Source organism: Thamnophis sirtalis, unplaced genomic scaffold (assembly GCF_051295495.1).
Source record: "Thamnophis sirtalis isolate CommonGarterSnake01/CBP01778 unplaced genomic scaffold, rThaSir2_p1.2 scaffold_14, whole genome shotgun sequence".
Classification (NCBI taxonomy): Eukaryota; Metazoa; Chordata; class Lepidosauria; order Squamata; family Natricidae; genus Thamnophis; species Thamnophis sirtalis.
The window spans coordinates 529,821-554,344 of NW_028261394.1; the positions used below are offsets into that span (position 1 = coordinate 529,821).

A 24,524-nucleotide genomic window follows, 5' to 3' on the forward strand; every position below is an offset into this window, starting at 1 on the left:
ACCTCGCTCACAGAACGGGGGGGGGGGGGGAGATCTTCCTGAAAACACAGCAACCCCCCCCCCTCTCAAAGTTCGCTGTGTCTTTTTGTGAAGCTGCTGATTTCCCAGGAACTTTTTTCAGCCGCTGCTGCTGCCTCGACACGATCAGCTGCTTTCCTGGGAAATCAAGAGTCAGAGGGGGGGGGGAGGCAGCCGCCTGGGCAGCTGAGCTGGCAGGGATTAAAAGAAGCCCTAATTGTTTAAAAAGAAATCGGGGAGAGATAATGGAGGGCAAAGGTAACGGCTTTTATAGCAGCATCAGAAAGGAAACTCTGATTCAACCCAGGATGAATCACAGCCGGGAAGAAGACGGCCAGGATTGGGAGGAGGGTCCCCAGATACTTGGGATGAGGGCGGGGGGGGGGATTACAGGGAGTCATGACAGGGGGGGCCAAGGGCGCTCGAATCCTCTGCCAGCCGCAGACTCCCAGGCAAACCCGGCCGTGGCTCCCCCAAAGCCCACCTCAAGGGAAGCGAGAAATAAGCCCCCCTCCTCTTCCTAGGGCTTAAGCAGCTGCCCCCCCCCCCGAAGAATGAAGCCCATGAGCTTTTCCAGGTGAAAAAACGCAGCAGCCACACAATGAGGCCACCCAAATACTGCAACCCTCAAGAAGCTCCAGGTGAGGGGGGGGGAGGAGGGGGGAGGCCTGGTCCCATGAGCTGCTTTCAAGGGCTGTTCGGTGAGGCTGGGGGAGGGGGGGGCGTACAGCTCAGCCTTGCAGCCTTCCTGGGAGGGAAGCAGGGAGGCGACCCCCTCCTGGGCGTTGGGAAAGGGAAGACCCAGCGGTGGGGGGCTCAGGGGGCAGAGGGAGGGGCGAGCCCTTCCCCAGCCCTTCCAGCTCCACCAGGGGACACGAAGGGGGCAGAAGCCAAAAGGTCCCTCAAGAAAGGCCATTTTCCTGTTTCTGGAGCCAGGAGAGAAGCTACCAGAGTCCCCCCCCCCCTTCATTCATTTGAATTAGCTGTGGCTGAGATTCTTCTCCCCCCTTCTCCCCCCCCCCAAGAAAAATGAAACGAAGGACAGGATCCGTAAGCTAAAATATTTTACATTCCTCTGAAATCCTTTGCACAAAACTCTTTTGACGACATTCCTCCGTCTCTTCACCCAGAGAAGCCCCTCTGGGCGCACACAAGGAAGCCCCCACTCCGTGTCAGTAACGTGTGCGTACAACTTCAAGTTAAAATTATTCCACAGGGAAACACACAGGTGGCCTATTACATCTGAGGGTGCTGGGAGGAGGAGGGGGCAGCTCAGGGGGGGGGGGATCCCCACGGACTGTCCGGCCCTCTAATCAAAGGAAAGAAACCAAGAACAAGGAAACTGCCAAGGGCTGCCAGACCAAATCCAAATCGTGTCCGTGTGTGCACGGTGTGTCTCTGTGTGTGTGAGATTCATGGGGCAAATCCCCCCGGGCGTCCTTGAGGGGCCTTCTGGGCCAGAGGGAGCCGAGTGTTTGGTGAGGGCCCACCCCAAAGGGCCCTGCAGGGGGCTTTGTGGCAGGGAAACTTTCTGCTGGCAGCAGGTGGGACAGCTCCTTCCGAAAGGTCCCCACCCCCTCCAAGTGGGCCCCACGGGCAGCGCCCCACAGCTGCCTCTCACGGACTCCTCCCTTCGAGAAATGCTGGTTTATTGTTTCAGGGAATTGGGGGGCCGGCTCCAGCAATGGGTCCCCCGGCCCTCCGACTCTGCCTGAGCCAAGGACGGCTAGGACTGCTGCTCGGGGTCTGCGGAGGCCTCCGACTCGGCCGGCAGGGACTGGGCAGCGCCCACGGCAAGGATCCTGTCCGCAGCCACGGGGGGCACCAGGGTCAGCGACTCGATGCTCAGGCTGTCCGTGTTGTCCTCGGAGATCAAGGAGATGGTCGGCTGCGGGGCAGGAATCAGGCTGGGCGACCAGGTGGCCGTCTCCGCTTTGCTCCGCGAGGGGTTCTTGCCAGGCTTCGCAGCTGGCGGCAGCGAGCGATCGGCTGCGGACAGGTAACCGGAGGAGGAGGAGGAGGAGGGCAGAGACTGCTCCAGCGTGACCGAGTCATCTGTGGGAGAGGAGAGGAAAGGGCAGTGCCCGTCACGCTCGGAGGGAAGGAGGCCAGGCGCCCTTGATCCGCCTCCCTTGCCCAACACCCTGGAGGGTCTGCCTGGCAATCTAGGCCGGCCCTGTCTGGCAATCTAGGCCGGCCCTGCCAGACCTGGATGAATGTTTGCCAACCCGGGGCTGACTCACCACTCCCTGCCCTTCTCTTTCCCATCTCCCTTCAGGTTTCTCCCTTCATTCCAGGCTTTCTCTGACCTCGGAGCTGTCCTCTTCCTTCCTGGACGCCTCCTGAGAAGGTTTGAACTTTGTCTGGCTTACAAAGTGACCATCAGCGGCCCTGACCCTCTCCCCCCCACCCCCAGCTCAGGTGACACAAAGAGGCATTGGACAGCCCGACTTTGACCTTGAGGCTGTCGAGCCTCCTTGCCTTGGCCTCTGTGCCCAAGGGTGCAGGCGTCTCTTTGAAGCAGAGTCTGGGCGGGGGCTTCCTTCTGGAACTCACCCTCAGCAACAGCCACCCCCTCCCCAAGGAACCCCTCACGCTCAGCAGGACCCTTGCTCGGCAGAGCGTGCCCCCGCAGACCCCTCCCTCCGAGAGGGCAGGGGGGATTCTGTTCCGGCAAACCCAAAGCTTCAAAGGGGGCAAAGCAAAGGGAGGGGGGGGGGCAAATCAAGAGAAAAAAGCCAGGAGGAGGCCCAGAGCGCAGAGGGGCAGGCCGGGCAGAAGCCCCACCCTTTCTCGGAGGCTCCCAATCCAGGAAGAGGGGCAGTGAGGAAAAGGACCCTCCGTTATAACCCTCCTGCCCCCCCTCCTCCTGCAGCAGGGAGAGCAGAGGCTGCAGGAAGGGGAAGGGAGCAGCGCAAGGCTTAGGGGCACCTGCTCTGCTCTGCCCAGCCAGGGAAGGATGCACGGCCTCAGCAGGTGGGGAAGGCCGTCTGGAAGCCACCAAGGGGAGGGGGAGCCCAGGAGGCGGAGCTGCTGGGACCTGGAAGCCCCCCCACCCCCGGGGTCAGCCTTTGCCCATGTCCAGCTGGGGAGGGGAGCGCACTCTACATTCCGGGGAAGGCTGCTCTCAGCCCCTGCCCAGACCCCTCTGCCTCCCTCTGCCAAGGTGCCCAGGGGCAGCCCCTCTCCGGACAGGGTGGCTCTGCTGCTCCTGGCATCCCTCCAGCATCTCTGCTGCTGGCACGCCAGCAAGCCCGGCCCTTTACTCATCCACGAAGGCAACCTGGGATCCATCCGGCCGGGAGGACTGATCTTACAAAGCCTCCCCCGTAAATGAACCCTGAACCCTTCCGACCGTCACAACGCGTCACCAGGAAAAGACCGAGGACCAGGGTCTCAACAGGCCGGGGCCTTCTTGGCGCCTCCACGGCCACAGCTGCCTAGCCACGGATTCGGGTGCCAGGAGGAGGGCAGGTTGCGGGTCGGGTAGCTTGACCATTGCTGGGTCAGGCCCTGGGGAGACCGGCAGAAGGAAGCTGGAGGAAGGCCAAAGACCCTCCTCTGGGCTGAGAAATTGGCTGAATGGCTTGGCCGGACGCCTCTGGGCACCCAGGAGCAGCTCCCGAGAGGGAAGGGCAGGCGTGGCCAGAGGGAAGAGGGGAAGGAGGCCTCCCGAAGGGCCGCTCTTTCGGCAAGCCCCCGGCACCTGAGACTGGGGAGGGGGCCATGCAGGAGAACGGAGGGGTCTTGGCAGGGGCCCTCCCCATGGACCCCCCCCCTACAAGGGGCAAGGAAAATTGGGCTTCCAAAATTAAAAGGTGGGAAGAAAATCACCCTGGGCAGAAAGCAGAAAGCAAATAAGACCACGTAGCCGACACACACTGAAGGGGGGAAACACGGCCAGCCCCCCAAGGTGGAACTTGCAACCAGGAGGAAGCCCCTCCCTCCCTCCCTCCCGCTAACAGAGCCGGTGGCTTCCATCCAGCCACGTTTGACGTTTCCAGGTTCCGCCGTGTTTCCCTCCGAGCAGCTCCTGGGGTTGTGGCAGGAAGAGAGTCTCCAGGGGCTCCCTGGATGAGACCCCCGTGGCTTTCTCAGATCTCACCAGATACACCCCCCCCCGCGCCCCGCAGAGACCCCCTCTGCCCAGAAGGGGAAAGCTGCCTTTCTTTCCAAGGAAAAGGCCCTGTGAAGGGGAGGAAGGCCTTTGGGGGCGGGAGGAGGAGGAGGAGGAGGAGGTTAGCAGAGGACCCGGGTGCGAGAGACGCGCGCACGAAAACACATCCGCGGAGACACCTGCCTGAAAGGGCCTTGCCAGGACGGGGGCCACGGCTGCCGGACGGCCTAAACCCAGTGTCCACCGTGACTGTCAGCCTCTGAAAGACTAAGCACTCGGCGGCGTCCTTTCCTGCCCGGCCTGACTAGAGGGAAGCACAGGGAGAGGTCACTGGGCGCCTTTTCCACCACTGGAGCGGGGGGGGGGGGAGGGGGGGGTGACAGGGGGAAGGAAACAGGAAGCAGCAGACGTTAGAGTGACAACAACACAACCGCCACCGAGGCAGGGACCTGCGTGGCCCAGCAGCCACGGGGCCCGCCTGGAGGACGGGGCCAAGACAAGGCCGGCCTCCCCACTTACAAAGGAAGCAAGCCAGCCCCTTTCCCCAGAGATTTTGGCACCACCACAATAGGTTGCACAGTGGAGAAATGGATCCTTTCGCACAGCTGGCCTGAAATCCTGCACCGGAGGGCAAAGCGAAACGCTTCCTTTGTTTAAGCCAAAAAGACGACACCGGAAGCAGGATGGAAAAGGGCCGAAGGGAGAAACACGGAATTTAGCAGGCTAAACGGCCTGGAAAGTTATGGGGAGGGAGAGGCAAGAGTGGGAAAAGAGGGGGGGGGGATGCACTGATGCCTCCTCCTCCTCCTCCTCTTCCTCCTGTTTTGTGAGGCCCGAAGCTCTTCCCAACGCTGCCCACGGGGGGCTCCGCTCTGCCTGCTTTCAGGATGCCAAGAACTCTCGACAACGGAGTTGTGTGGTTACACAACCCAGCTGCACTAGCGCTCTGGACGGCCCCAGGGGGCCTGCCGGTGAACAGAAGAGCTTGTAACCCCCCCCCTGGGGGCACTTCCAAAGACGGCTGTCCGTGAATGCTGGGCCCTGGAGGGGGGGGGCTTCTTTATGAGACTCCGAGGGCCCCCCTGGCCACCTCTGCTCCCACTCCACACTCAGGGTGCCGTCGGCCGGACGGTGTCGGCTAGCAACCCCCAGGGGGAGAGCCTCCTCTTTGAGGAGCGCCTTCCCTCTGGAATGAGCTGCCCCCGGAGCTTCGTATAATCCCCGACCTCCGGTCCTTCCGACACACCCTAAAAAATTGGCTTTTCAAGCAAGCCAGCCTGGCCTGAACAAAACAAAGTATTGATCATTGTTAATTTTAATTCGAATTTTTTAAAAAATGTTATTGTTAATCCGAATTGGGTTTGCTTGGGATATTCTATTTCTTTTTAACTTTTGTAATATGTGTTTTTTTTGCCCTTGGGAGAAGGGCGGCATGTAAATCCAATAAACCTGTTAAGCAGCCCCTGCAGGCCCCCCAGCCCTTTCCTTCCCCCCAAGGGGACTGTCCGGAGGCCTCGAGTGGGGAAGCTGCTGCAGGAGGACTTTGCTTCCTCGCCGCCTGGGCCTGGTGCCACCTGTCCTCGGTGGGGAAGAGCCAGGCGGAGAGGCAGCCCCTTGGAGCAGCCCTCCTTCTCTGTTCCCCCTTTCTGAAGAAACGGAAGCAGCCCCAGGGGCTTCACAGCCGTTCTCCCCAACGGCCACCTTGGTGGAAGCAAAGGGCTTTGTGGGAGGGGCTGTGATCCCAGCGAAAGCCCTGAAATCCCCTCCTGAGCGTTGCAGCAAAGGACCGGAGGGACTTTCCGGGCTGCCCGAAGGAAAGCTTCCTCTTACAGCCGCCCAGAACTTTCCCTGCAGGGCAATCAGGGTGCAGCCAGAGCAAAATCCCTCCACTGAAAGCCAACAAGAAAGAAAAGCCATCCTCTTGGGCGTTGCCCCAGGCCGACTCCTTCTCCGAGCAGACTACACCTTCCTCCTTTCTAATCCCTTCACCTGAAGACACCTGGGAGGGAGGGGCGTCCAATCACAAAAGCATTTCTCCCCATTTTCACGAAGGGTCTTGCTACTCGGGGGCCCAACCCTTCCCCCCCCCCCCAGCCCTGTGCTTGGGCCGTGTCCTGCACCCCCATGTTGGCGCCCTGTGGGGTCCACAAGCCGAGTTCCACATGGGCAGAAGCAGAAGGCCGGCCGTTTGGCCAAAGCCTCCCCTTTTCATGCCCTCCGTCCGCTGGGAGAGCTGCTGCCAGCCTCCCTCTCGCTCCAGGCCACGCTAAAAGGGGGGCTTTTCCTTTCCTGGGAAGGGCGACAGAGCAGCCTTGCTCCACCGTGGCAACTGGAAGGTGGGGGCCCTTCAACTCCCCGAATTCCCCAGCAAAGCAGATGCTGGCCAGGGAATTCTGGGAGTTGAAGTGCACCCATCTTCCGGTTGCCATGGTGGAGCAAGGCTGCTTCGGAGAAACGACCGGCATGTGGCAGGCATCCATGGGCAAGCGTTTGACTTTAGAAGTCTCCCCCCCCCCCAATTTCCTGTTTGAGACCCCCAGGCCTAAGGTCTCTAAGACAGAGAGAAAGTAAATATTTGGGGGGGGGGAGGTTCCCCTGGAATCCTCTTAGGGAGGGTTTAAAGTCATCGACACAGGAAGGCCTGGAGGAGGAGGAGGCTGGGGCAGACGGAGCTTGATAGGGATCTAAGTCTGAGTTTTGCAGGAGGGATTCTGACATGAAGCTCGGCCTGCAGGTTCTCCCCCTCTCCCCAGCCTTAAAGATCAACATCCAGGTGGCCCCACTGCTTTGTCTCCAAAAGACACAATTTTGAAATGTTATTTTCACTCTTCCTCCTGCAGCTGCGGCCTGGAATATATCTACCCAAAAATTAAGAACCTGGCATCGAAAACATGTGTATCGAGAAGCGGGGAAAAAGAAATGTACAGGAATCATTTTGAAAGCTTTTTAAAAAGACACATGGGCATCTTCAGCCCTCCTGATCCTTGGGATTAAGCTGGCCTCCACATTCCTGCCAAAGAAGGTGGGAGGCGGACAGTGGTGTCCACACATCAGCCTGGGACACGGTGGCTCCGGGGCAGAGAAGCCGAGCCGGCTCCTCGGGGCCCAGACTGGCGGAAAGCTTGGAACCGCCTTCTGGCTCAGGATGACACCTCAAAAGATGTGTGGCCTTCAGTCACGTAGCGAGTTAATTGGTCCAAACTGCAGAGAAGTCTTTCTAAGGAAAAACAACTTGGCAGATGGCTTTCAATGTGTTATGCTTTCCAGAGCGGCTCCTTCAAGAATGACTGCATTTGCACAACTCAGCAGCTTCAATAAAGCCTCAAGAGTGAAGTTCAGACAGAGTTTATGAGCCGCCTGCTTGCCCCCAACCCAAGTCGCCTGCGCTAGAAGGCCAGGCGCGGGTACCTGATGGGCTCTGTGCCACGGAGTGGGTGGACGTGGAGCTGGCCACAGCCGAGTCGCAGCACCCGGTGCTCCTGCTGGAGGACGGGGACGACAAGGAAGAGGAGGACGGGTTGGGCTGGTCGAGACACTGGGCTACGGCAAACCCTGCAAGAGAAGAGGGAAGCAGAATTCACACAACACACACCGACACCCTCATGGTCAAAGGAGACGCTGCAGGGGGGAGAGAAGGGCAGTGGGTGTGTGTGGAGGAAAATGGGGCAGGCCCCGCTGGGCAACTCCGAGGCGCCTTTCCTTCTGTTGCTTCTGAAGAGATGCAAATGCCGCCAGCGAGGACTCCGACGTATGATTGACGGGGGCGTCATTCTGTTTGCATCCCGCCCTTCTCCCAGGGCAATAGCAATAGCAGTTGGACTTATATACCGCTTCATAGGGCTTTCAGCCCTCTCTAAGCAGCTTACAGAGTCAGCATATCGCCCCCACAGTCTGGGTCCTCATTTCACCCACCTCGGAAGGATGGAAGGCTGAGTCAACCTTGAGCCGGTGAGATTAGAACCGCTGAACTGCAGATAACAGTCAGCTGAAGTGGCCTGCAGTGCTGCATTTAACCACTGCGCCACCTCGGCTCTTAGCAGTTAGACTTATCTACCGCTTCCTAGGGCTTTCAGCCCTCTCTAAGCGGCTTACAGAGTCAGCATATTGCCCCCAACAACAATCCGGGTCCTCATTTTACCCACCTCGGAAGGATGGAAGGCTGAGTCAACCTTGAGCCGGTGAGATTAGAACCGCTGAACTGCAGATAACAGTCAGCTGAAGTGGCCTGCAGTGCTGCACCCTAGTGCCAAGAACTGCTGTCCTCCCCACTTGGGCAACCCAAATCCCCTGCTGGGGCTGAGCACAGCGCAACGCCCTCCGTGGCCACCACGATTGTTCCACGCCTCCTATGAGGTCACGGAATGAACTTTCTGTAGCTTCTCCAGAAAACTCCCTGGAATCCTCCTCCAGCCCCCGGGCTCTGCTTCTGGAGGAGCTGCCGGGGAAGCCCCCTTCCCCCAAGGGAGCCGTATCCACGTTTCCCCGCAGCCCGGGATCCCTCCTTGCATCCCTCTTCTGGCCGTCCAGAAACCCCACAAGAAGAGGACCACCGAATCAAAACAAACAAAAATCCCCACCAGATGTTGGACTCTGTTTCCCGAGAAGATCGGCTGGCATTTAAAAATAGTTCATAGCTCTCGTGACTCTAAGCCCAGTTCTAAAAATATGAGGAGGAGGTTATAAAAAGCTAAGCGGCTGCAGAAAGGCTGAGAAGGGCCCGCTGGGCAGAACCGGCTGGGGGTTCGCCTAGCCAACATTCGTTCCCCTACAGACCCCTTGCCCTCCTCCCTGGTCGGACGCTCCCTCCGAGTCCGCTTGAGAGCAGCTGCCCAGGCTGGCTCTGGAATTCTGGGTGTTGAAGTCCACCCCTCTTAAAAGGGCCTAGGCGGAGAAACATGGCTCCAAGCCCAAACACTCCCTTCCTTCCCCTGGGTCTCTGCCTGAGCCCCCCACTCCTCTCCATCATTCTCACACATCAAATCCCCCTCCAAACAGGGCGGCCTATCCCTCAACAGCCAAGATGGGGGTGGGGGTCTCTTTAAGACCGTTCTCCAACTGCTGCTAACTAGGGAGGCCAGAGACTCCCCACACCAGCCATACACCAGCTGGCTGGCAGATTTCTCTGGAAAGGGTGGGGGGAGAACATGATGTTCCTTGATTGCCCAAGGCTGTCCCAATCAAAGGAACATTTACAGAACCTCTTTGCGAGGGGAAGGCTGGGACCGAGGGGGGGAGCTCCGCTCTTAGCACACTGTTTAATCTGCATGGGTGACTCACTTCCAACTTCCTCCAGTTGCCCCGTTTACAGGGACTGAGAGGGAAGCAGGGCCTCCCTCCCCCCGGGAGCCTGGAAAGGCTGATGGGCAACGTGTGTCCCTCTCCCATTTCCAAGACCCTCCCGGGAACAGGACTTCCGGGAGCCCTCCTCCCGAGCGGCCACCGCAGAGGAGAGGAGCCGCAGCCTCCGAATTGTGCCTCTGTCCCCCTTTGCCTCCCCTCAACAGGACCACACTCGCAAATAACACAGGCTTTACATCACCACAGCTCTATTGGCATCTGCCCTATAAGTTGAGGGGATGCCCCGGGAGGGCTCCACCTCATCAACGCCACCCAAGTGATGGCAGCTTTGTTTACTGTTCTCCATGGTGACTCTGCCCGTAGGGTGCAATCGACTGCGTGCCAGCCTCTAGCTGGCAACCTCTGTGTGGAGACGCTGGGGGTCTTGCCTTGGAGGCTCGGCAAAGGGGCAGAGTTTATGGGTGCGTCATGCCGAATGCTGGATGGAACCAGGCTGAGCTCCTTGAAATCCTTGTGTAACTCATGGAGCTCGTTCCATGTGAAATGCACCACACAAACGATGGACCCTGGCAGGAACCAGGAGAGGAGAAGGGAGCAGGCTTGCTTGGCAAGGCCCAGCCTCCTCCCGGCACCAGCTCTCCGGCTGAATCCCCAGCCATCGGAATGCAGGGCAGAATTTTGAGAACGTGATCCGGTTTAGCTTACCACCTTCAACTGAAGAGATAAGAAATCTATGAAAAAGATTCTTTTCAACAAAATCAGCAACAGGAAATAGCACCCTTGTCTGCCAGGAAACACAATACTTTTGAAACCCGCAGCTTCACAGAAGTCGGTAAACCCGCTGTTTAGGCAGACCCTGGGAACACTCCGTGGCCTAAAAACCAGCTGTTCACGGCCCCAGTGGAATGAAGGCATTTGCAAAAGGAAGCCTTCCGCCCCCCCCCCCCACTTCCCCAAGAAAATCACTGTATCGGAAGGCCCAACTTCTAGGAACAGAAATTTCAGTCAGGAGTTGGAAGTCAATAAAATCTCAAGGATAGAAAGTTCAGAGAGTGAGTACTTTCAAAAAACGTTAAGCAATCTGGGGAAATGGGTGGTATTTATTATTACTAGTAGACCGTGAGAAGACAAACATCGTTGCATCCGGATCACCAGGCGTCGGGAAAAGTCAGGTGACAGAATTATTTCCTTAAGGCAAAACTTTTCAGACCGATCCCTTCTCATCTCCTTGAGATCCTTTAAGGCCAAAGAACGTCAGAGGGGAGATTTATGGAAAACTCTTTGATCTCTGGCTTCAGAAATAAAGAATGATTTATTTTTTTAAAAACGAGGAAAGTGGCCGGAAGGAAATTGACGGGGGAAAGTTAAGGGCACCAGGCCTCTCCAAAGCGCCACGACCCATCTCCCTCTTCCTCTGAATCAAGCGATGGCTCTCCTCCGAGAGACTACTTGGCATCAGTAATCTGGTGGCTGAACTTGAAATAGAATATCCCCCCCCCCCACTTCAACATGGGAAAATCAGTAGCTGCATGGAGAGTCTTTAGGACACGCAACACCCCCTCCACACACACAAAACCCCACCTTTTCTTGTGAACCACAACCATGAATGATGGTGATTCAATCAACAAAGATGACACGATAGCCTGCCCTAAGCACTACTGGAAACGGGCAACAGCAGCGAAGAGCAAACAGGAGGCACCCCAACACCCTGCCCTCCAGGGAGAAGCTCAGAAACACCTGGCTCAACCCCCATGTGGGTGAGGGGCATTGAGCTGGCTTCGCATGGCAGCAGCCTTCCAAACAGGAAGGTTGCAAAACCCCACAGCCCTAAACTTTCCCCCACAGCCCTGGGGACGGGGCTGTGTCCCGGGCTTCCAAGGAAGAGGGAGGCTCGGGGCTCCTGGGCAGGGTTTATGGGAAAGGAGCCTGCAGGCTCACTGACTGTCACCCAACTTCTATCATTAAAAGTAACCAGCAGCGCCGTAAAGCAGAATGTTGTGAAATCCCCTGCCTTGCCTTGCAAATGAAGAAACAGGACCTGGGCTTATCTCACTCTGAGCTTTCGACACCTCCTCCTCCTCCTCCTCCTCCAGAAAGGCTCATTTGTCTATCAGGAGGCCAATTAGCCACCTTCTCACCAACCTATCAGATGGATTGTGCCATTTATAACTTCTATGGAAAGAGACATCATTCTGTTGCCATTGTTCCTGTTTGCAGAAGGGAAAGGAAAGCTAATCACAGCCTCTTCTTTACCTAACGAAGGCATCTCTTTCCTCTCCTGGAACGCTCTGTGACAGGGCTGTAAACTTGGCTGACGTGAGGTGGAGTCAGCCTTCCAGCTAAGAGCCCTTATGAAAGGGTCAAAGGACAGAGGCCCCAAAGGCCTCGGAGCTTCACCTTCGGCCTTTGCCCCCTGCCACTCCTGCTCTAGGCCAGCTGGACAGACGGACGGGCGGACGCAACCCCTCTCCACAGCCTCCCCAGACCTCCCTCTGCCCTGGGACAGCTGGGCCACTCAAACCACACGTTGGGTCCCCTCCCCACCACTGACGGCCAGGCTGGTGCAGAATCTGGGCTGTTTTTAGTGTTCCACGCTTCCGTGCATCCTTTCCCCCCAGTCCACGTGAGCCTCTTTCTTCCCATTCGGCAGCCAGCTTCTCTCGCCTAGCGCTTCCTCAAGCAAAGGAACTGGAAGTGGTGGCGGCGGCGGCAGCAGCGAGGAGGAGCGGGGTCCCTTCTGAGGAGGAGTCTCTTCCTCTGCGCTCCTGCTTGCAAAAGAGAGTTGCTCTCAGGGAAGGCGTCTGCCCGGGACGCTTCTTTAGCCACACCTGCTCTGTTTGGGGCCAAGGCCGTCCCGGGCGGTGCCGGGATGCCTCACCGCAGCCTCAAGGGAGCCAGGGCTGCTGAGGGGCGACAAAGGGAGGCGTCTGACCCCAAACTGCCAGGTTTCTTTGGAAAGCCTGGCCCAGAAGGCTCCCTAGCCCAGGAAACCGTGGACGGCTGCGTCCTCCTGCGGGGAGCCGATCCGGTAGGCTTTCCCCCTTCAGAAGCCGTGGGAGGAGATGGCTTGGCAGCCTTCTCGGTGCTGGGCAAGTAGGGAGGGCAAGGGACGGGATCCCCACATCCTCCTTTCCAGCCAGGCGGTGCTGGGATGAAAACTGGAGGTCTGAACTGAGCTACGGTATTTTTTTTAAAAAACAGAATTTATTTTTATTTTCAAAACCAACACAACACACAAAATCTTCCTTCTTTACACACTGTAGAAAGTGTATCAGTTGGTTACAAAAGGTTTTCGCGCATTTCTTCCACAGTCATCAAGCATAATTCATATTAACTCAAGTATTTTAACTCAAATGTTTATACACGTTATCCTTATATCTCCATTTTAATTTGACTATAATTATTTAAACGTCCTTCATCATAAAATATACCAAGATTTAATACATAACCACATACTGGCGTTTCATTTAAATATTTCTAAAATCCTCCAATAACACTGAATCCTTATGTCCTATTCTAGCTAAACATCCATAATATTTAATAACAAACTCCTTTTCAAATCGCTGTTGGCAATTTTCATCTAGTTTCCTTATATTATACTCCTACATATATATAGGTTGTCATCATTATCCCTCCTTTATTTGACTATATCCTGTATCATAACATTTTCCCCCTAATAATCAAAACTTAACTGTATCTAACTTAATTCTTTTTTATTAACTTTTGTATATAATCCAAAAGGATTTCTAATCTTCCTTTCATGGGTACCATTCAATATTCATATCCAATTATTACTTATCATAACACTACACATTGTATACATTATTATCATTATCAATTATTTATTTAATTATATCTATTATCACTAAGTTTCACTAGTTTTAAGTTATATTCTTCCATCTATCAATCTGTATCTTTCCAATAACAAAACAATCTCATATCTTCTGCCATTTGTGGTACCAATCCTCTAGTCATCTTCTTGATCAGCTTTGTATGGACTTCTCTTAGCACTCCTTGCTTATAAAATCTCTCATATAATCTTGATGCCCTCTTTCTGTTTCCTTATTCAGTTTGTCTTTGATTGTCAGCAGTGTTATCAAAACTTTTGCTAGTGGAATTCTTTAAGTCCATAGGTTCTTTAATTTTATCTTCTTCTATATCTTGATCTTTGGAATAGATTTCCTCTCCATTTAATTCCTCTTTCTGTATTCCATTCTTTCCATTTTCAGGAACAAACCAATTGCCATAGATAACAGCAGGTTTAGTCTCTGTATATTCATTTTCCACTTCGGTTTTTTTGAGTTTCAATCACCCCGTTTTGCATTTGATGAACATCCTCAATTTTTTCATCATATTTTCTTGTTATGTGCTCTAGGTATTCCAGATTTTTCTCTACTATATTTGATAGTTTCTGTAATTTTGAAAATATATTTTGCAGTCAAGACCTCTATTTTTCCTTGGGATTGTGTCATTCTGACAAACACAGCTACTCTAGCTTGAAAGATCAACAAAATTAGATTCACAAAGAACGCTGCTCTCACTTCTCTCTGGTCGAAAACATACTTCAAAAGGACATCTGTGCGCTCTTAGCAGTCTGTAGCCAAACAGTAAAGCCTTGAGGCGCCAAGTCAAAGCAATCCGTGAAAAAAAGAAAAACGTTCCGTTTTGAATAGACAAAACTCCGATCAACGATACCTCCCAGTCTCCGGAGCGGAGACACTATTAAAGAATTTCTTTTGTATCTTTTTTGTATATCAAATTAGAAAAAGAGGTCCAATCTTTAAACGAATTAGAAAAATACCCACAGCAATAAAAGAGGAAAACTTTAGTCTGTAAATTACAGAGAGTCACAAAGAGAAGGTAGAAGAAGAAAACTTAATCCATCCGTTTCAAAAGGTTCGCGTAGATTCGATCCATATAAGTAACATTTAAAAAGTAAGATAACCACTGTCCAAAAACCATTCCCAATTCAATTCCGCCGCTTGATTCTTCTATTCTTTAATTTAAATTGGTTTTTGAGTTTTTATAGGCAGTCTCTTTTTTAAAACAATAAAAATTCCGAAACTCTTTCTCTTTCCGTATTTTTATGTTTTGGAGCCGCCCCGACTTTGTCAACCTTGGCTGGATTTTTTGTCACCAGCTAGAAGAATTTCTCTTGCTTCTTTCGAGGATTTTGCGATATCCCCGAGATCAGCAAGATGTATTCTTCCTGTTCACCATCTCTTCGGGACGGTTTAGGTCCGTTTGGACCACCCAGTGGCAAAAGTGTTGGCTGTGGTCTCAGAGCATTGAGACCACACAACCATCTCGTCGCGACATTGGCTCCTCCCTCCCTGAACTGAGCTACAGTATTGAGGGCTGCCAAGAGGGCGCATGGCCTGCTGGGCAAACTCTTCCTTGGGCCCCTCAGCCAAAACACGCCCACCAGATGCCAGAGGCAGATTTCTGTGGATGCCGTTGGCTCTGCCAAATGCAGCCTGGACGGGGAATCCTAATGAAAGGGAAGCTAAGAGGGGGGGGGGGACGACAGACCCCCCCTCTTCACAAAACGGCACACCTCGCTCCTACTGCCTTTGTTCAGAGCCCAGGAAGCTGCAGCTGGCCCACCTGGGAGGATGGCCCTTGCCCCCGCCCCACTCAGGGCCCCGTTTGATGGGGAGATGTCTGGATCCACCACCAACTGCTTCAGCCCAGACCTCCCCTCTCCACAGAGCTGCTACCTGTGCAGGTGGGCCCTCTGAGGACCCCTCAAGGCCCAGGCCTAGGGAAGGCACCAGTCTGGAGGGAAGCCGCAAAGGGACCCCAATGTGTGGCCTTTCCTTTCACCACAGCCCCCCTTGACGGAGCCAAAGCAGAAGAGCCCCTGAAAGAGACCGTGGCTCAGCTGTCAAATCCAAAGCCGACCTCAACGTTCTGCCAGAGCAGCTTCCTGGAGCCCAAGAGTGCCAGATTCATCATTAGTGCAAGCGCCTCCCTCCGGCCGTGGCCTCTGCACCGTGTGACACAACTGACGTCCTTCCCGTCCCTTGTGCAATGACCGCACTCTTGCCCACAAACAAGCAGCAGCTGTGTTGGTCTCGTCCTCCAACTCTAGGCGGGGTTGAGGCAGAAACTCTGGAGCGGCACCTCCACGTGGGCTCTGGAGGCTGCCCAGGCCTTTCCCAAGCACCAACTGGGCGGCCTCCCGAGCTCCACGCAGGCTCTGCCCTTCCAGTCCTTCCCCCCCCCCCCCCGGCTCGTTTTCTGAGCTGGGGTCCCTAGCCAGAGTGCACAGCTGAAGGGTTTTTTAGGAGTGTCTAGGCCAGTGTTTTTCAACCTTGGCAACTTGAAGATGTCTGGACTTCAACTCCCAGAATTCCCCAGCCAGCGAATGCTGGCTGGGGAATTCTGGGAGTTGAAGTCCAGACATCTTCAAGTTGCCAAGGTTGAAAAACACTGGTCTAGGCAATAGGCCAAAAATAATAGTAATGGACTGAATAGACTCTGGAACTCTCAAGGTCTTGCTTTGATCTATCAATTTGGGTCGCTTCGTTTTTTTAAATATCACTTTCTAACATTATAGGATCTTTTTTCCACAACCGCACATTGTAAGAAAGAGAACCACACCCACCTTATAAGAATGAATGCTTATAAAAATTCAATTTTAAAATATTCAGTATTCCCATGAGCAGTTAGTACTCTTAGGCAGTAAGCATTGGTGGCAAAAGGAAATCTGATTTAAATCCATGGTTTAAACAGCATAGTTTCCTAGCTTTATTAAGTTGAAGATTTTAAATAACTTTTGAGTTTAATTTGTTTTAATCGACAAAAGCAGAGCGTTTTAGGAGACTACTTCTACGGGATTCACAGACCGGAGATGAAAGAAACACAACACAGCCAACTGCAAATAGAAGCACCGGGTTTAAATGCTGCATATAAATAAAACAGAGCCAGAAACGATGGAAACAAAGGATATTCAATAATCTAACACAACAGTTGCCACCCACGGGGTTCTTCCTGTGGAGCCTGTTCTCACACACCTTTAAGCCTCTCCCATCTAGGCTCCATCACAAGCAGGCTCTGGTAAAGACTTCTTTAGAGAAACGACAAGGGAACATTAGTACGTACCTGCAGCATTTAAAAAATCTTGCAGGAGAGATTCCATGTTGCTATAAGCCCTCAAGAGTCGTCTCCCCTCCCCCCCCCCCAAAAAAAACAAGGCTCCATCAGGACAGTTCCTCAAACAGAGGTTTTTTTGGGGGGGGGGTTTCTTTGTAAACAGCACTATCAAGTTTTAATTACTTTTTTAAAAAAAGGTTACAAATTTTTATTTTTGCATTTTTAACTCAATCCATTTATGGTGGTTTTGGATTCTGAACTTTCTTACAATTTACTCTGGCTGCATTCTTGACACAGAGGAGGAGCAAAGGGAGACTTTTACATGAAGATAACGCTAAAAATAATGCAAATATTCTCGCCGAAAGGGAATATCATTTGCCACCGAGTCACGCCTTCCTCTGCCACAATGCCGTAACCTCATTGTGGCATCTTACCTAAGATGCACCTGGGGGAAGCGGGAGGTGGAGGGAGGGAGGAGGGAGCTTACCTGGAACTTTGTCGACCGAGGCAAACACCGAACGCTGCACAGTTGGGTCGCAGCTGCTCCGCCGGGCTTGCTCATAAAACCGGAATGGCAGGTGTGATGTGGCAGCTGAGCTGTGTCCAAAGCCCATCACTTCATTGGCTGGCTGGATGGGCAGGTCCAGAAGTGCTGGGTTCAAGGAGACACACATTACGTTTTGGCTAAGAAACTCAGAAAGCCAAGACTGCACCAGTGTGCCGGGACACCATCGCATGGAAGGCCTTAAGCTCTCCCCCCCCTCTGCAGGTAAACGCTCCTTCCTGGCTAATCTACTATGACCTGGGAGCTGTGATCCCACAACGGCTCTGCCAAGACTAGGAAAGCCAGAAGAAAGAACAGCTTCTGACTTTCTTGGGGGAAAAGCAGGCCGCCAAGCCCCGTGGGACCCCGAGAGCAACGAAGGGACCAGGCCGGTACCTGCGATTCTTTGCATTTTCATCCGCCGAGCCTGGATCCTTCCCTTGGCCAGGCGCTGCTTGGCAATGATGCAGCGTATGTGATCCGAAAAGACGAAGGTGGCCTGAAGGATGGGAAAGGGCTTGGAATGCGGGCTGGAAGCCGGCTTGTGTATGACGATATTCAGGGCCCGGCTGTCATCTTCCACTCCTGTCACCTGCATGTCCTGCAAGGGGCAAGGAAGGAAACGCAGAGGGTCAGCAAAGCCCCGAGCCGAGACCCAGCCCAGGCGCCAGGGCTCCCTTTGCAAAAGACGAGGCAGAGGCAGCCAAACCAGCCCCGCTTTCTCCTCTCCCGCTATGAACGGAGAAGGCCAGGCAAGGGGGCACCAGAGGCTTCACACACTCTAGCTTCGGAAGTCACCTCTCCTGCTCGCACAACACACAGAACGGGTTTGCCTACCGAAGGGGCCGAATTTGCACAAGACCCTAAGCAACCACGAGGAATACAAATTGGGCTCCAGGGATTCTGCCAAGGCAGTTGCTAGAGCTGTCGCTGAGCTGGCTCCCCCGGGTCGCGTGGAGCCAGTCAATTACGGTGCTGGTTAATCCTGTTTCTTTCAAAGTCAATAAACTGGAAGCTGCTTAGCCACAAACAAATACTGGCAAGTCTCCTCTTGCAGGAAATGATGCGCACCAGCAGCTGCTCAGGCGTATTCGACCCAATAGCAGATAGACTTAGATACCGCTTCATAGGGCTTTCAGCCCTCTCTAAGCGGTTTACAGAGAGTCAGCATATTGCCCCCAACAACAATCCGGGTCCTCATTTTACCCACCTCGGAAGGATGGAAGGCTGAGTCAACCTTGAGCCGGTGAGATTTGAACAGCCGAACTGCAAGTCAGCTGAAGTGGCCTGCAGTACTGCACTCTAACCTCTGCGCCACCTCGGCTCTCGACCCAAAAAAGGTAAGCCACCTGGCTTAGCGAGGAACACGGTGAAGGAGAAAACATCTCTGAAAACATCCCTCTTGCCTGAAAAACTCCGGAGTAGCCTCGGCACCTTCACCCTTGGGAAGCCCCTGAGAGTCCGGTGGCTCCTCTGGGCAGGGGAGGGGGGAGTTGCTCAGCACCAGTGGCCAAGGAAGGCTTTGCTATAAAGCGGCTGCAGGCTCCGCTTGCCAGGACCTGCAGCTCGAAACCTGAAGCCTCCGCCAGGTTTTATGCTCACCTGGAGAAGGCCGGCAAATTTAACGACTCCCCAGCCTAAGCGCCCGACATCTGGCTCCACCAAACTCATCTGGTAAATATCCACCGCCAGAAACCTCTGGACCTGACCGCTGTCCTTGGTGATGACGGTGCAGGCAATCAAATCACTGTTATCTGAAGGAAGAAGAGTAGGAAGGAGAGCTATGACCGAGGTGATCCCGTCCAACTACTTTTACTGGGAGGTTTTGATCCCTTTTTGACTGAAGGCCCCAAAGGAGACCCAGAAAAGGCCCCTTGCGTAATCAAGGCCTCTCTGTTGCCCATCGACTTCTACTTGGCTCAGCTTTGAATACCCTTCGTCCCCTCTAAAACAGGGAACTCAGTGCAAGTTGGGCGCGAGAGACGTCAGCCTGCCTCTTTAAAGTCGATGGTTATCACCCAGAGCAAAGGGCCAGGACTCGCGCTCGGCACGGGCGGAAGGGAAAGTCTGGGGTTGCAATCAGCGGCTGAGATGGGGCAGCATCACCACTGCAGCTTCTGCCTGGCTGGCCCACTAAGTGCCAGGGGTGAGTCTCTCGCAGAGAGAACCTACAGACTAACAGAGACTAACAGGTCTCGTCGAGGCGGAAGATGACTAATCTCCACAGAAGAGAATTTGGCTTCCAGGAAAAATAACTAGTATTATTTAAAATTTGCAGTAACTGTGATCGGAATGTTGGGAATGGCATGTTTGGTCAAGGCAGACTGGGAAAATGAATTGCAAAATGCGCTTAAATGCTCCAGAGCGCAATTGTGATTGTTCTATGAAACAGAGTCAGGGTTACAGGAACCCTATAATAGATTAATAGATATTAAAACCACATCAATGGGCATTACTAAAAATTAAAAAAAGAAGAGGAGGGAAGGCAAAGCAGGTACTAATTAAAAAAAAAATCAATATGCAAGAAACAACAATATTTCATTTTGAAACCCAACAGGAATATTGTAATTTGATTTGTTTCAAGCACATCCATATAAAAGAGTTGGCAGATATAATTGTAATTACATCCAGTTAGTTTGCAAGCTTATTTAATTTCTGCTCTGGGAAGCCTTTTCCCGAGGGGACAGAGTCCAGAGCAATTCACAACCACAACTCCCAGGAAGGGAAGGTGGGAGCCCAGAGCAGCCTCCTCCTTTCCCAGCGCAAGGGCAGAGAGCATCATCTGGCCTGAAGCCCAGCCCTCCACCTAGGCCTCCTCCTCCTCCCAAGGGGTTCCCGTTCCCCTTATTTCCATCCTGTTTCCCAGCCCTTTGCAGTGGGACCGCTGAGCAGAACAGAAGACTGGGACAGAAGAGATGCTCCCGGCTAACCACGTCAATTTGGCCCGGCCTTCCCCTCTCCTCTCTCAGCCACTGCTTGTCCAGGAGTTCTTTCCCTCGATCTCTGCCACTGACGCAGGCTCCAGATGGCCTTTTCTATGGACTTTGGGTGAGGAAGCACTCGGCGGGGGGGAGGAGGAAGAAGAGAAGGACTGAATGGCTGCTTGGAATCATCTGGGCTTCCTCGCTCGACAGGTCAAACAATGCAGGGTTCAACTTCCTAAAATACCCATTACAGTAAAATAAATTCTTTTATAATGACTACCGTAAGTGTGACTGACATTTTTCTATTCATAGAGGTTGTACCCAAAGGGAAACAAGGGCCCTGCATTTCCTAGCACACCCAATTTATCCTCATCGTAAAGAGTTATTTACCAGAAGGCCATGGGGCTATTTTGGGACTTCCAGTTAGAGTTACTGTCACAAGTGATTTCACCTCTCCCAGACCAAAAAACAACCTGTGGGGGAGGGGATTAGGAGACACACACACAGAGCCATAAGGGACGAAATGGCCTTCCTTCAGCTCGGCTGCTCCTCCAGATGCTGCGTAGATATGATCTGCAACAATGGTTACCATCTGGAACAGCTGCAGATGGACCCAAATCTTTTTCCCTCCTGACCAACTGAGATCCCACTATGCACTGAGAGAAGGCCATCAATCAAGCAAGGTGTTTGTGTGTGTGTGTGTGTGTGTGCGGGTGGGGGGGCAGCATTTTGGAAGCCAAGCACCTGAAAGTGGGCGGAACCAAAACAACGATGGAGAACCCATTGCCTTTCCTTTGTTATTTTCCCCAGGAAGCTGAGCAGCTGCTCGGCTTCTCTCCTGGGGGGCTACTCACTCAGGTCAAGGACGTCGTCTGTCTTAATTAAGTCTTCCTCCCTCGTCAGAGGCAACTGAGTCTCTGGCTCATCCTGGAGGTGCAGGGACAGAGAACGCAGCATGAAGAACACTCGGATGGCCTGAAGGCACAAAAAGGCAAGAGAGGTTCAGGATGAGCGGGTGAAAAGATAAAGAATGTCTCAAAGCCCTGAATATTCTGTGTAAAAACACTTTTCATTGCCAGCCAAGTCGTTCCTTCTTTGATTTTTAAAACTGCTTTGAGCAGCCTGCCATACAGGTAGACAGGAGCAGTTCAGGATATGGCAGCATGGGGGCAAAATTAGGAACGGCCCATGATTCTTTGGTCCAAGAACTGCAGGCTTCTTTAATCATCTCCCCAGGGCTGGAGGGAAAGAGCCAGCCGCCAAGGCTCCACACCAGCAACCCCCACCCCCTTCAGGGGAAGGTGGCTCCAAACGTCATCCTCTCTGGCCAGAATGTCAACAGAATTGAACTGGGTTCACAGGCCAAGCTGGCTGGGAACCATTTGAGTTGCCAGAGGATTGACGGGGAGGAGAAAGGCACTTTGCACTGCATTTGCTGGGCCCATTTTCTGAGAATACAAAAATACAGAAACCCAGCCAAAAAAAACACCCCCCCTTTGCAAATGGCTGCCGCTGCTTTCCACTTCATAGCCTGACAAAGGATAGGTGGAAAAAAAGATTTACTGTAGGTCTGTTTGGCAAATCATTAACTCCCAAAGCCATTGTGGATTGGCTGCCAGATAAAAACCACCGGTTCTTATCAGCAGAGCAACAATTGAAATGAAATTGAAATGGGTCCTCAAACACCAGCTTTTGATAAAGAAAAGAAAAGAAAAAAAAGACCAGCATGTAAAGTCTTGTATTTTCTGTTTTCTGAGTCCATTTCAGGCTACTGGGAGAATGAGATTCCATAAGCACGTTGGAAGATGGAAAAAATGGTTTCAGGCTACCTAATGTTGCCCTGGAACGTTCCAGAAGAAGCCTCACCCAGAAACTGCTAGGGCTTGTAGTGGAGTCTCTCTGTATGCACATGCACATCTGGAAACAGGTGTGAGAGAGCGAGCAAGAAGCCCATCCTAGGCAGTTGCACCGGGCTTTTTTCAAACACGGCCCTTGACGGGACCTTAAAATGGTGGGTAAGTGGAGGAAGAGGCCACGGAGGTCTCCACTGGTCAACCCCATGGGTGGGTCCCAAGCCAAATAGGTGGCCAGTGCTACGGTTCAGAGCCTTCGTTTCAACCAGGTCTCCTCCCTGAGGTCTTTCCAAAGGCAGCCCAAACATGCAGGAAACGGCAACAACCGAACCAAGAGGATGAGCTTTCACTAGACAAGGCTTCATAAACTAGTCGACAGAATGCATTAAACCAGTGTTTCTCAACCTTGGCAACTTGAAGATGTCTGGACTTCAACTCCCCAGAATTCCCCAGCCAGCAAATGCTGGCTGGGGAATTCTGGGAGTTGAAGTCCAGACATCTTCAAGTTGCCAAGGTTGAGAAACACTGCATTAAACCTCCCATTTGACTGCAGGAGGATGTGTTTGTCGGCCAAAGGATGTGACATTGCCGCAGCAATTACATCTCATTTATTCAAGGATTTGGTGGGTTTTGTGAATTCAGCCCGAAAATGTCACTTGGGTCATTTTTAAGTAAGCTAGCAAAAATCAAGAAGTTACTCAAGGCTCAACCAAGAGTTTGCAAAAGGATGTGGTTTGTGGCTTCCTACAGAGAGATAATTTTTAATGTACTTTATTTACATGCATTAGAATGCAACCTTTGTTTTTAAGGACAAAATCTACGTACAAAGATTGCCACCGCCCTGTAATTCTGGACCGAAGATCTAAAATCTCCATTTCCAGGAAGCAGAAACTCTTGCTTCAACTATGATCAAAAATAGGAACCTTAACCGTTTTTTAATCGTTCCAGACTAAACGACCCGAGATTCATTACATACAGATTCACAGAATGGCTTTCCTTCATGACCTTCACGTCTATGAAGAAACCCCTTCAAAAAGAGCGTGTTCTATTCTAGGAAAAGGTTCCTTTGCTTTTCCCAGAAGCCTGTTATAGTGAAAAACAAGATAAGAGATAACGCGGCGATAAAAGCTGCATAAACCGAACCATTCAGAGACCAGCCCTGCAGCTGGGATTTCCAAGAAAGCTCTTCTTCGCTCTCGTCTAGCTCCCCGCCCTCCATCTCCCCAGGCACGACCCACTCGAGGAGGCAGCCGAGAGCAGAGAGCCCTCAGCCTCACATCAGCCCAGCAGCCAGATCCGGCATTCAAACGCAGGGCTTTCTCGGAAGCGCCTGTCTGTGCGCACAACAGGGCTTGGCATGCTTCAACACTTTTGTCATGCTCTACATGCACTCACAGGTGGCTGCGCACTTCCCTAGTTTGCATCACATGTGTGGGGCAAATATAATGCCCCCCCCCCTCTTGACTCTGAATGCTTCTACCTCTCCAGCTTCATGGCATCCCCTCATTACTTTCTCTCTTCCAATCATCCTTTGCAAAAGCTCATGGAGACAATTTCCTACCAGGGAGGGAGGCAGGCAGGCAGGCAGGCAGAAAGTTGCTGGCACAATCACTGCAAGCCCCCACAGTAGCAGAATCACGTCACTCCCGCATGGAGCGAGCAGGGTGGCCAGAGGGGCCAGCTAGGAGAGAGCCAGGCAAACCTCCACCCAACCCTGCAGCTGTTCCAGGAGAAGGCAGGGGACGCTGCGTCCCTTGAGCACTTAGGACTGGAGGGCAAAGCCCCAACTCACCCGCCTGGTTCTCTCCACGTCGCCACAGGGGAGCCTCTTAACGAAGTCGATGCCCGTGAGGGGGGTTCCCGTGGGCGGCAGCAGAATGGAAGCATCCATCATCAAGTACTCCACATTCATGGGCTTCAGCTGGTGGAAGAAATGCTACCCTCAACTTCATGTACAAACCCCATCCACCTTTCCTCTTCCTCGGAGGAGACCGTAACAGGACAAAGACAACCCTTTCTACAGAAGGCCACAGAAGGGTTCCCGTCTCTCAGGCCATGGCCAACACCCACCCTTAGAGAGAGATGCAACCTCTCAGGGTTTGGTGCATTTCCCTCCACCTCAAAAGAGCCACTGGGAAGTCGGGGGGGAGGGAAGGGAGGTGGGGTTTTAGGGGGAGGGGGGAAATATAATACGTGTTAGATCTTAAAGCACATGATTGCACTTGTATACTGTGGCTCTTTAATGTTAGGGTAAAAATAGGACAAGCTGAACATATTGATAGACAATAGAAATACACCGAAGGGAGGAGTAGAGCGAAAGAAGAAAGAGGGGAAGAGAGGGTGGGAGAGAGGATCGGAGGCAGAAGGAGAAGGAAGGGAGGGAAAGTAGTGAGAGAGAGGAGTGATAGAGGGGGAGGGGAAGTAGGAAGTAGAGGGGAATGTTGGAAGGAAGAATGAAAGTTGGAGGGGGGTGAAGGAGGGTGTATGGTGGGTCAAGGTGGTATATTGGGTTTGTATCTTGGGGGGTATTGTCTATAAAAGGGAGGGCTATGTTTATTATTCAATGTTATATGCCCCGGTTATGCACAGTATACATGTGATTGTATGGAATGAATTGGAAATAAACATATTTTTCAGAGTAAAAAAAAAAAGAGCCACTGGGGTTGACTAGG

The 24,524-nt window shown here is 52.9% G+C and overlaps 1 protein-coding gene across 6 annotated transcripts in view; it reads right to left on the reverse strand.

The window, feature by feature from the left end:
- Window positions 1-1,069: 1,069 nt before the first annotated feature.
- The window catches only part of CLEC16A (C-type lectin domain containing 16A), a 41,368-nt gene continuing 17,913 nt past the window's right edge, over window positions 1,070-24,524 (reverse strand). The window contains exons 17-24 of one of the 6 annotated variants that reach the window (XM_087729094.1): window positions 23,645-23,773; window positions 20,854-20,974; window positions 18,678-18,829; window positions 17,472-17,676; window positions 17,019-17,183; window positions 7,544-7,687; window positions 4,319-4,435; window positions 1,070-2,073 (exon numbers count right to left, since the gene is read on the reverse strand). In XM_087729094.1, coding sequence (XP_087585220.1) covers window positions 1,745-2,073; window positions 4,319-4,435; window positions 7,544-7,687; window positions 17,019-17,183; window positions 17,472-17,676; window positions 18,678-18,829; window positions 20,854-20,974; window positions 23,645-23,773 — 1,362 coding nt within the window. In that variant the 3' untranslated portion in view covers window positions 1,070-1,744. Of the gene's footprint in view, window positions 2,074-4,318; window positions 4,440-7,543; window positions 7,688-11,947; window positions 12,199-13,960; window positions 14,048-17,018; window positions 17,184-17,471; window positions 17,677-18,677; window positions 18,830-20,853; window positions 20,975-23,644; window positions 23,774-24,524 lie in introns of those variants that run through there. The other 5 variants (XM_087729097.1, XM_087729095.1, XM_087729096.1 and 2 more) reach the window with 5 other exon arrangements.